Genomic DNA, 12363 nt, shown 5'->3' on the forward strand with positions numbered 1-12363 from the left:
CACCGCGGAAATGTGGCACTGGAGGAAAATATGACTTTCAAATGTCAAATATCCAATATTTGTACTCTTAAATTGGCCAGGGAAGGAGTTGGCCTGAGTCGTGACTTAGAATCCCTTCCACCATGAGCTGTGTGTCCAGTTTCCCTCTCTTGGTCTGTTTTTTTCATCTTTGAAATGGGAATAACATAACTACCACTAACTCTTGGGTATCTGTGAGGATTAAATTATACAAGATGAAAAGAGATCACCTAGTGCCCGGTAGAGAGTAGACTGTCAATAAATTTTGGATTTAATCCTTACTTTTAATCATAACACTCCCACTCCCTGATCTTTGTTTAAATCTGGAACTGGCAGATGGGAAGGAAAAGAGGAAGCCAGTCCTAATCCTATTGTTCTTGTAGCATTAAAGTTTTCACTGATTCTAAGGCCAGCAGCCTAACCCACAGGGGAGAGGAAGGGTACGGTTTATGCAAGGCAGGCACTGAGCATCCTGGGGCTGCGGGTGAGGGCTCCATCCCTTTTGATCAAGTCAGTTTCCAAAGCGAAAGTCAAAATGAACCCTAACTGCCACCACCAGGAGCTCACGCCACCCATCACCAACTCAGTGCGTTTTCATTCACAGAGACACTTCCTAAATCATCTCTGAATGAACGGGGAAGCCATCTCACAGAACCCCAAAGAGAGCTGGGGTCCCAAACCAAGATATTCAAAAAGCAAGGCATGACAAAGACGACAACACCACAGGAGGACCTGCAGCCCCTGAATCACTGAGATGGGCAGCTTTACAGGAGCCATGACGAGAGTCTGATTCATTCCTGCACCAGGTACCACAGTGCCCCTTTGCGCCAGTTCACCCACCAGCTGGAAGCCAGCAATGCCATCCTTAAGTTTCAACACAGAATTTTTACCGATTGCAGCTGCAACCTTTCTCAGCCCAGGGATTCAAAGAGCCATGGATACTGAAGGTGTATCAACCTGGTAACTTCAAACCTCACGCTCTTCTTGTCCATGACAACAAAGTTTGTTCAACTGAATGATTATGCAGGAAAATTCTGGTTTTTGTTTTTCTCCTAGGGCACGCTGGCACGTCCTGCTTCCTGAACTGCAGTGATTCATCACAACCCTAGGCAGCCAATCACGGGCGGGTCAATGTGGAAAGAGGTGAGGGAACAGCTGAGCTGCCCTGGGAACACATGTCACCCTCCCCCCACAGATGCCATTCCCCGTTAACTGTGACGGTCTTGACATAAAAGAAAATGTGCTGGGATCTGTCACAGTCAGAAGACAGCTATGGATCAGATAAACATACCTGCATGGAACAACCCCTAATGACATCGCATGAAGCAGAAGGCTGCGTCTGGGAACAAAGGGTACCTCAGCCCAAATCAGGGTCAACCAGCACATTTCTGAGCTGAGTAGAGGTTCTCTCTCTCTCTCTCTCTCTCTTACATGTACATCTAGCTTCCATCTCAGTCCGACCTCTGGAGACAGGTACCATGGGATCAGAAAGGTGCTTCAGCTCTAGGACACTTCATTTCAATTCTTAATGGGCTACAACATTGAAACCTCACATAAGTTTTCCTTCCTCTGACACCCTCTTCCCCATGTCAGTTAAGTGAAATGCCACGGATCTTAATCTTCTCCAAAAACCACTGCCTCTTCTTTCCTACAGAATGAAAGTCACTGCGAGTTCAGAAAAATTCCCAAAGCCAGTAATAACCAAGAGAGAAGCAATAGTAGTTTGATGAAAGGAGAACCCACCCTCCCCCCACCCCCACCGCCAACAAATTCCCCAGGAATTACCAAATGTAGAAAGAAATTCAAGGAAGGATAATCAAGATGATCTAAGGCGTTATTGCAACTGGGTGAAATATACTTGTTACCACTGGAGGAAGGGCAGATAAATGCTGTGGAGCCACAGGAGATGCTTCTTAACAAACTGCATTCTGTTAATGACTTTTACTGAAATCTCTACACCAGAAACTAAGTTGGATATTTCTAGTTTTCTCACTGCCACGATTATACCAAATCAAGCTATGTTTTTCATCGACAGATTCTGACCCCTTAAATACAGAACGATCATTCCCACCTAACACTCTTGCTTTTGTATATTACCTTCTTTTCATCAACCTAGGTGTTTCCAGGGCTGCGAGCAATGAACTTTCCATCAGCCACATTTTCACCTAATTAACCACCCTGATTACAATAATTAGTATTGATTCACTCTTCGAATGACTTCCTGGGTGTCCCAGCACAATCTGCACTTGCTCTAAAGTTCTAGATATGAATATTAATCAAATGCCTTTCTTTGTTTTTCAGCCCCAAAGGGATATTTTGCAACTGTACACACTCATATTTTGAAAAAGAAAAACTGTGAGGTGTCATTTTCACAAATAAAGGACTATTGATACGTCGAGGTTACAGATCTCAGCCTGTGGTCTGCTGAACACAGCTATGTATTCCTGAGTCTCCTGTGTGAAGGGACTCCTCGGGGTGCAACTGCAACTCTATTGAAAGAAGCCATTTTCCCAGTTTGACTCTTTTGCTATTCCTTTTCTGCAAGTATGGGCTTAGAATTAAAATTCACTTTGACATTTGTTTAGGTCACCCTGGAAGGGAATCATCCCACATAGAGGCTGATGGCAGGATACAGATTACATATCTTGTTACTGTTGTGGAAATAGATGTAGACAAGTTTGCCAACTTCGGCCATCTCCTACTTCCCCATCAGGCTAAAGGAAAAGATAGTTGCGTGTCAGACACTTGAATGGGGGTCTTGGAATTCTGAAAGCTGGTAATGGGTTAAAGCACAAGTGGGAAGGGAGTTCCCTTGTTCTTGGACCTAATATGATCACCCAGGAATTAAAGTGAATAGATCACAGGTAAATGATTATAATTTAGTCAAAAATTTAACGTGTAGGTTTCCAAGATATTTCTTTATTTCAGCGTGCTTCTGACAGGCAGCTGGGGAACACAGGACACTGCTTTTTTTCCCAAACCACAAAAAATTGCTTTGTGACCTTTGTTTTGGAATAAAAATTTCCCATGAATGCAGAATCTAGGTGTGCTGGTAATAGTGGGCCAGTTTCGGATATAAAGCTTCACCAATTACCTTCTATGAGCTCATCCTAAAAGCAATTACTGGCATACCCAATGGAATGAGCAGTTCAGATCCCTTTGGAAGTAAGAGAACATAATCATAAAATCCACTTTACTCACAATGGATGACTTTAAAAATATTATTATCCTACAGATACGTTTTGGGTCCAGCCAGACTCTGAAAATATTGTCTATAGAAAATCTATGTTCCAGAAGGCAATTTATTGAGCTTGCAACATTAATTTTCATAATTCTGAATTAAATATAACATTTCAACTTAAGTTTAAAAAATAGAAATGCATGTCCAAACTCTAAAAAATAGTTAATGTTTCATAACTGTTTTTATAAGGAATACATCTTGTTCCTTGTTTACTGAGAACATCACTAATTTGAACACAATATAATCCAAGAAGAAATATTTGTAACTAAATACATCTGTTTTTTAAAATTTACCCTTTAAAATGATTTCCCTTCTGTTTTTAAAAATTAGGTCCTTAATCTCTATAAATTTACTAATATTTTTCAATATACTGCTCTGGCACAAACAGCTAATTAAAGCAAAACACTAAAATGTTAGAAAAGATATATTCTTTATGGAAACGAACCTTAGTGACATGATTTTCATGTAGATCAATTACCATTTAATATTCTAGGATCAGTTCTTTTATATCTAATGTGAGAATAAAAATGTTTTTAATATTAGAGAAGTTTGCAACAGATTTTTCCATTTTCTCTTTTTGAAGTCTCACTGTTTTCACATGAGAAACCAATGCTTATGTTATAAAAGGAAAGATTCTTGAAGATGTGAGAAATGTTTACCTTGCATAGAAATGCATTTTATGAACACATAATCATATATCAAAAATTGACACATTCCATAGACACCTTTAACTTAACAATTTTAACAGGCTAGATAATGACAGTTTGTGACCAAAATTAGAAGGGCGGAAGTTCTCACTTGTCCTTGAATTTCTAAACTGTTTACCTACCTAGGGGCCCAAAGAGGAGGCAGACACTAGAAATTATAATTTACTTAAACATTAGAAATATACCTCTTAACTTCTCTTGTGTGCTATGTTCCGTAAGTCCACTAAATAGGCAAATTTTAAATCCCCAAGCATTAAATACTGTAGAGGCATGTCTGATAACAAGGTATCTGCCAGAATGATAATAGTGTTACAAGCAGTCTCAATCAGTGAGTTTCTTCCTGTAGTTAACAGAGAGGTAAGCAATAAATCTCTAACTTAATCCAACCAACATAGCTGCAAAATGCAAAAAGCCCTATGAACGGCAGATATTAAATCTTTTAAAAGCACAAAACCACAAACAAGCAGTCCTAAAAGCTCTTCAATCTGTATAGTCTATACAAACAAGATTAAAGCAGATAAAAGGGTGTTGAGAAAGAAAAAAAAAAAAAAGCCCCAGACATGCATTAAGCTAGTTTGACAGCTCCATTGTTCAATGGGTCCCATTGTCAGACCCATAGATGTATTCAGTGCTACAATGTCTGCTAGGAAATAAACAAAAGACTACATTTTTCAAAGCAGGATGCCAATTCTATCATAATTCCTTCTCTGCTTCCCAAAAGGTGGCTCATTCTTGGTAAGCGGTAGGACCCTAACACAGATGCAGGAAACAAATATTTGCTTTCAATACAGAGGGACCCAGGACGCCATGCATGAATAGAAGTCTTTAAACAGGTACACATTTTGGCAAACAGGATAAAGTGATCCAAACCTGGTAACACAGAAGGACTATTTAGGTAGGCTAAGTCCAGATTAGAGCGGTATCTGGAACGCAAGTCTAATATGGAGTCTCCTTAGCTCCTTTCTCGCTGAGTATTCCATGCAGAGTGCATAATAATGAAAGAGGCTTAGACATTGCAAAGGAAAAGACAAACCCAGAGCCAGATTCGGAGCCTTTAAAATTATCCACTGGCCGCGCACAAATAGCAGAGAGCAAATACATGATATGCTTGCAAAAGGCAACTCCTGCAAATATAACTCGTCCACAGGAGTCCTTTTCCTTTCTCTTGCTTGCTCTCTCTTTCTTCCCAATCTCTTGGTCTCGATATCGTTTCCCTCTCTCCTCTCTCTCTCTAGCTTCTTTTTTTTTTCTTTTTAAGATAAGGAAGCTACTTGATTCAGGGCATGGTGATTGTCTCAGCCAGCTCTGGAAACTAGCACAGCATACGTTAAAACAAAGAACACAGTAACATACCTTAAAAGCAGCTCTTCATTTCTCATAGTAACAGCGGATTTGGGACAGCGCATGCTTTCTGCACAGATACACTGATAGTCTCAACAAAAGCCAGTTCAGAAGTGCGCTCCAACATCAATGCCACAGTAGCTGTTCACTAATGTGCGCTCCCCGTCTCTCTCCCTCCCTCTCTCTCCCTCTCCTTCTCTCCCCACTCTCTTCTCTAGTCAAATTCTGAATGGGAGAGCAAAGGGGCTCCTGCAGATCTACTAAGTAGAAATAATCCTCTCTGACAAGTTATGTTGTCTAAGCATATTTTTACATTAATACACTGCACTGCCTACAGGGGTCTTGCTTCCATTCACTTGAGCCTGGCTGGTGTGAGTTCTCCTAATTACCATCTTTAGAAATTGGAAAGAAAAATACGTAACTCATTTCCCTCTTTGTCTTACACATTTCATAGCAAAACCAAGTTCACGTTTGCTCTTTGCCATCCACTGTCGGCAAGCATCGCAGATGACTCACAGGAGATGTGAGTATGTCAGGGTGCTAAAAAGGATTTTTGCTTCTCTTTTCTGGGACACTGAATTCACAGTTGGATTCAGCTCTTCCTCTCCCCTTGTCCTCAGGCAGAGTGACAAGGTCAAGACCCTTAGCCCCACCAAGGGGGTTGAGGATGCAGTGGATAGAGACTGGGGGACTTGGAAAGGTTTTAACTCTGTGAGGCCCGGAGTTCTTGGAGGTTCAGGGCATAATCCACCTGAAGCAGGCCTTCTAAAGGAGGTGGGCGATGCAAAGATTGTTTGGTCATACTGAAATCCTAATAAACACTGGAGCATCAGCCTCAAAAGACCAATTAGATGCTGTCTTCCAAAATAAGAAAAAAATCTGCTTCCCTACTTCATGATCCACACCGGGCATAGCATATACAGTTAGCCAAGGAAATAAACACTGTCCTTCTGCTTATCGGAATTAGAAGAATTCCATGCAGATTAACCAAGTAAAAGAGCAAGTTAAACACACAGAGAAAAGATGAGATGCTATGGACGGAATAGTCAGTTGTCCAAAACTGCAAATTAAGGCATTGCTCCTGGAGGTGTGTGCTGACCGGAAAGCCAAGAGCGCGCTCAGCTTGGATGGGAACAATGCAGAACGCAGCCCGAAACAGATCTGGATCACTGGGCACTGGTTTCCTCGCTCCCAGGTTCAAACCACTTCACCTGTCCTCATCAGCACGACTGTGCAACTCAGTAATAATCTGGAGTTAAAATACTTGTGGGAATAATAGTGGGGCGGGGAAGATAATGGCATGCCCCATTACCCTCCCATTTGGAGATCTGGAATATACCCCAATATCTTGCTATGTCTCTGACCTATGACCTCTGAACTTAGTCTTGGCCCACAGCTAAGGAAATGGAGATGTTCTGGAGGGCGAGGAAGGTGCTTTCAGGGTTACTGCACAGTAATCGCGCTTAGTTTATGACAACAACCAAAGGTGACCGAAAGCAGTCCCCATCCCCATTTCTAGATGGCAAGAAGACCACATGATGAATAACCTGACTGGGGTAAAATAATGAAGCAAGAGCTCTGTCCTTAAAACAAGCACATTTTTACATTGCCTTCCTTCATGACAGCAACTAAAAGTTAGAGAGTGAATATGTAAAAATGAATGACCTTGCCAGGGAAAGATACTATATACAATCTGAGGTGTTCTTTTATTTTTTTAAAGTATCTGTTTATTTCTTTTTTTTCTTTTTTTTGGCCGCGAGACATGTGGGATCTTAGTTTCCTGACCAGGGATTGAACCCACATCCCCTGCACTGGAAGCGCAGGGTCTTAACCACTGGACCACCAGGGAAGTCCCTAAGGTGTTCTTTTAGAGCAAGATCAACATCATGTAAATGAGTCTGGAACCCCAGACACTGCAGAGAGAGAGAGACTTTGAGCCATTTCCCTAGTGACTTGTGCTGAGGCAGGAGTCACCTTACCTCTCTGGAGCTCTCTTTGCCAAGAAGTTAAATGGGGGCGACAAATGCTCATATATTTTAAAGCACCAGAAGCACGTGTGATGAAACTGGGTGTGTTCCACCAGTGCAAATATTAATAAAAAGTGGAATGAGTGGCCTGACACAGGCCACGGTTTTGTCCATCAGAGAAAAGTAAAAATACACTGTTCCAACACAAAGCCCTTTTTTAATACTTCCATCCAATTTCTAACAGGGCTAAACTATGAGGCAAGTACTAACACGTAGCACTAATGCATTTGCTAATCCATAAATAGATTCTTAACCCTGGAAGCCAGGGCTGCAGTATATGGGGCTATTCCTCTAGTGAAATGAATTATGGATCCCTAGCAGTAAGGACTGGGACGGAATCAAAGCATTAAATATTTTATATTCCTTCTACTTCCTTTTGAGTCTAGGGACCTAAATAATGAGAAAGCTGTTGAGGTAAGAGTTTAGTACTTGTCCAAACGCCAGTAGGATGACAGATCGGGGGTCTTACATCCACCAGTTGCCTGTGCTGAACGTGGGGATAGAAAGATGAGCGAATATAAGGCAGGCGTGTCACACTGTATAGGAATTCTCTGACTCCAAATCCACATTGGATCAATCTTTGTATTCTTAATCCATCCAATCGAATAACCTTCCCTTAGCTGATCCTTAATAAATATTTGTTAAATAAAGGAATGAATTTGTTTTTAACTCTTGGGACTTCGGGGAGAAGACTTTTATTTTCAATATTCCTTTATGTAGCTTCCTTAACAAATATCGGGGGTGGGGAACACTTCTTACTCTAATTCAGGCATTCCACTGGCACAGCTCACAACACTGGGAAGTCCTTCCCTGCCGTCGTGTTTCACATTTCAAGACCTTTTCACGTTTTCGCTGATGAATCCCTACAACACTCTGGGGTGGGCACAGCTGGTTCTGTTACTTGCTCACCTTTAAAAGTTCAAGTGCAGAAACAATGAGCAACTTGCCCACAGAAGGTAGATAATGACAGAGCTTGGGAACTCAGTCTACCAACCCTGGGCCCATGTTCTTTCCACTGCATGGCGATGCAACCCAGCGACCCCACTGTGCCCAGGGGTGACAGACACACACCCGGGAAGGCATGGCTTCGAAGTAGTGTTTATTGTACACCTTCCTAAAATGATGTTAATTACCTTAGAGGATAGATAGTAAATGATTAAAAAATTGATGGAAAGGTTATGTCTGGGCTACTAGCATTTATCAATTCCTTTCAAAACTTTATTTCAAATACAGTTTCAGTTGAAACTAGACAGACTAAGCACTTTTGGAGACCAATTTCTTTTTGAGGTCATCTAGAGTAGGAATTAATTTGTAATAATCCTGATTATTATTAAATTTGTTTTGTAGGGGAAAGTTTTTAAGAGGATGAGAATTATAGTAGTAATTAGCAAAGAAGAACAATGAAAACTTAGTTTATTTCAATGCCCTCTATATCCAAAAAGATTTTTTTTTAACTGTAGAAATTAAATGTTTAGCTAATGCAAATTTGGTGAGGGAAAAAGTGGAGAGGTACAGCGACGTGGAAGTATGGGGTGAGCTGAGAATCAGACAGATCTCATGACCTTCCTAGATATGAGATTCCTAAAAAATTTATAAGTATATGATATGTGCATTTCTTTATGTTGTAGATAATTTCTGGAATAAAAAGCTACATTTCCAAACGCAACCATAACTGCCCCAACTTTTTTCTGCCTTCTATGCCTGGTCTTTGCCTTTGGATATTTACATTGCAAAAGTAGTGGAAAATGCCACTTCAGTGGAAGTGTATGATATGAAGTATGTTAGAGATTAGGGCCTGGCAGTACAGAATCCTTTGATAAAAAGGATGGGACACTAAAAAAATCTAGTCTGCCTCTCAGATTCCCATCGTAAAAGAACCATCTTGAAACGCGGAGGCACCGAGGATATTAAATCTATTTAGTTGCTGGTTTCAGATACTGCCTGAGTCCACTCAGGGTGCTAAAGCAAAATACCACAGAGGTGGGGGCCTTATAAGCAACAAACATTTATTTCTCACAGTTCTGCAGGCTGTGAAGTCCTAGATCAAGGCACCAGCCCGGTCAAGTTCTGGTGAGGGCCCTCATCCTGGTTCATAGCTGGCACCTCCTTGCTGTGTCCTCACATGGTAGAAGGGACAAGGCATCTCTGGGAGTCTCTTTTGTAAGACCACTAATCCCATGCATGACACCCTCATGACCTAATCCAGAGACCCCACCGCCTACTACCATAGCATTGGTCATTAGGATTTCAACATATGAATTTGGTTGGGGGTCACAAATATTCAGACCATAGCAGATACCAAGAGTTGCCAGGTTTAACTAAGAAACATACCACATTGTTATGAAAGATGGAAAGAGCACAGAGTCTGTGAAGTGAATATGAAGGAATGACCAAGGTCTACAAGAAATGGGTTTGCAGCAAACTCAGCACATGACATGTAGGAGGTGCACAGTAAAGTGGCAAGTCTGTGTGTGAGGGGGTGGATTTCCATCCAGGGCTGATGTCAAGCAGAAGACACAAAGTTCCTCTGACCAGCTTTGTCAGCCTTGGAGGAAGGGTCTCTATGGGCAGAATGAGGCAAAGCAGTGAAATCTGCACACAGGAGCCAGAATGAATAGAACATGGAACAATCCTGTGCTTCCAGAACCTGTGCTCCCTCCTGCCTTGAGGGGAAAGACCTCCAAAGCCCCAAGGATATAAGTATCACAAATCACTATTGAAACATAAAACTGATGGTTGGTTTAACGTAAAACCATAGCAGCCTTAGCAAAGAAAGGATTTGATGGTAATCTGAGGGTCTATGTAACCGGAGTTCCTCTCACTTGAGGGCTCACAAAGTTACCACCAAGTCAAGCAGAAGGCAGCTATCCCTGTAACCAACTCAAGGGTCCCACGTTCCACATGGATATTCCCTCTCCAAGCCGTGGAATGATGCACTTGTTTGCAAAATGGAGATGTTTTTCTAGAACTGGGGCATGGGGATGAGTAATCGGCAAGAGTAATTGTAAAGCCCCTTAAAATGATCAAGCGCCATATTTATCAATGAGTAGGTGTAAATAATAAACCATAAAGTACTTAGAGCTCCAAGAAGCCACTTGAAAATAGGCCCTAGATAAATTTAAGAGGTTTTATTATTATAAAGAGTAATAATAACTTGCCTACTATAGACACGAGGGGCTATGAAAACAGACACCACAAAGTGGGTTTGGAGATCTATTTCTGTGTAGGCAGGTTTGAAAGGTCTGTTGAAGACAAAGAGAAGAAAGTCAAGGATCCCCCATGAAAATGGACTACCATAAGTAGCCCCGTTGATAAAATAACTAACTTTGGCTTGTGAACTCATATGACTTCATAAATAACATGTACACAACAGAGTGGTCATTTTTGGCCTAATGTTTTGCCGAGGGCCACCCTTGGGCATACGGGAAATCTTGAGAAGGCTACAGGAGAATACATGTAAGTTAGGCATTAACATTTGCATGGGAAATGGGCCACATTTATTATTTCTATTTTTAAAGACAGACACGTGCACGCAACTGCCTGTCTGCTCAGGCTGCCACATCCCAGAGATTCTGTAACTTAACTATTATCCATGAGTCTTCGATGGCCATGTAGAGTTTGGTGCACTTGGGGATCCGTCTTTCTTAGTGGTTTTGATCCTAGGGAATCATAAGGAGTGAATAGCACAAGCGTAATGAAGACCGGGGTAGAGCAGGTAGCCTTCCTGATGGGAAGGTGAGACCAAGATGAAGTGAAACAGAAATGAAACAGAAACCCAGATGGTCTGGGAAAGATGGTTTTGAAACTACCACGATAGCTCTCACAGAATATGCAGATGCTTTAAATGTTACATTTCTTTATATATCACTCTCTGAAATGAAATTATCTACTTATTTACCTGTTTATTATCTCTTTCCCCCATCTGAACCCAAGTTGCATTAAAGCAAGAACTCACTCCATTTTTATCACCACTTTAGGCCAATGTGTGGCACATGGCAGACACTTAATAAACTTTTGTCAACAGCTGAATTTCTTTGTGAAGCATTCTTCTTATTGAGTGATGCAATCTCAGTGTCACTACATGACATGACTTATGAAATACTGATACCACAGTCAACCGTGACAGTCACTGGGCTAGACCCTGAGAGGGACAGAAAGATGGAGAAGGCTGTGTTTCTGACTTTAAGAAGTTGATAGATTCGTTGAGATGGAATGATCAGCTTGTTGTCTTAATATTTTTTTAAACTTGAAGGCACCATTTATATGGGTGCACAGAAAATAAAACGAAAAGTGATACATTTCGCTCATTACTTTCCATCAACGTTGAAGTTTGGGAGTTGACAAATTGCAGGCGGGTAGGACCAGGCATTGAGGAACAGATGAGTAGACAAAACTTTCAGAACTAAAGCAGCGGGAGTTGGAGGGTGATTTGCGGGGTATCTTGGAAAATACAAGTGTCTTTATGGGCAGGAAGCAAGCATCAGAAGTCAGTCTAATTTTTGCTTCATTCATTTTCAGTCGACCTATTTCCTGTATTTAACTCTTTATATATGTTGGTAAGTTATCCCCTTCGCCCAGTGTAGTCCTGCCCTACTTCCCTCTCAGCTCATTGAGATTCCCCAGGGATTTACAGCAAGTGATCCCCTTGTTAAGTTTCCTCCTCCGCCTGCTATTAAAAACAAAACAGTAAATGCTATTAAAGGCCACCCACACATTCTCAAGGCAGTTCCTAATGAGGTGCCTCCTCAATTTCAAAAGTGTATTAATTCAATTTTGTTTTATGTTGCAGGGATTGAGATGAAACGCGACGTTGACCTCTCTATTCCTGTTACGTCAGTGAAATATTGTTATGGTGGGTATCAGAAATGCACGAAGAACATGACTAAGTCACGATCGTCAAGGGAAAGTTCCTAGAGGCCAAAGGGGAATGGGGATGAGGCAGAGTGGCCCCAAGATGAGGGAGGAAGGACACTGCATCCCAGACTAAAACCTGGCCGTCGAAAGCTATGAAAGATTTTAAACGGCTCTG

At 41.5% G+C, this 12363-nt stretch overlaps 1 protein-coding gene across 2 annotated transcripts in view; it reads right to left on the bottom strand.

Annotated features, from left to right (window-relative positions):
• CELF2 (CUGBP Elav-like family member 2) overlaps positions 1 to 12363 on the bottom strand; it is a 525035-nt gene that overhangs the window by 310648 nt on the left and 202024 nt on the right. Inside the window, exon 1 of one of the 2 annotated variants that reach the window (XM_036842572.1) lies at positions 5320 to 5436. The exons of the other annotated variant lie outside the window; for it this stretch is intronic. Coding sequence (XP_036698467.1) covers positions 5320 to 5372 — 53 coding nt within the window. The 5' untranslated portion in view covers positions 5373 to 5436. Of the gene's footprint in view, positions 1 to 5319; positions 5437 to 12363 lie in introns of those variants that run through there. 2 annotated transcript variants of the gene reach the window in all.

Source organism: Balaenoptera musculus, chromosome 2 (assembly GCF_009873245.2).
Source record: "Balaenoptera musculus isolate JJ_BM4_2016_0621 chromosome 2, mBalMus1.pri.v3, whole genome shotgun sequence".
NCBI lineage: Eukaryota > Metazoa > Chordata > Mammalia > Artiodactyla > Balaenopteridae > Balaenoptera > Balaenoptera musculus.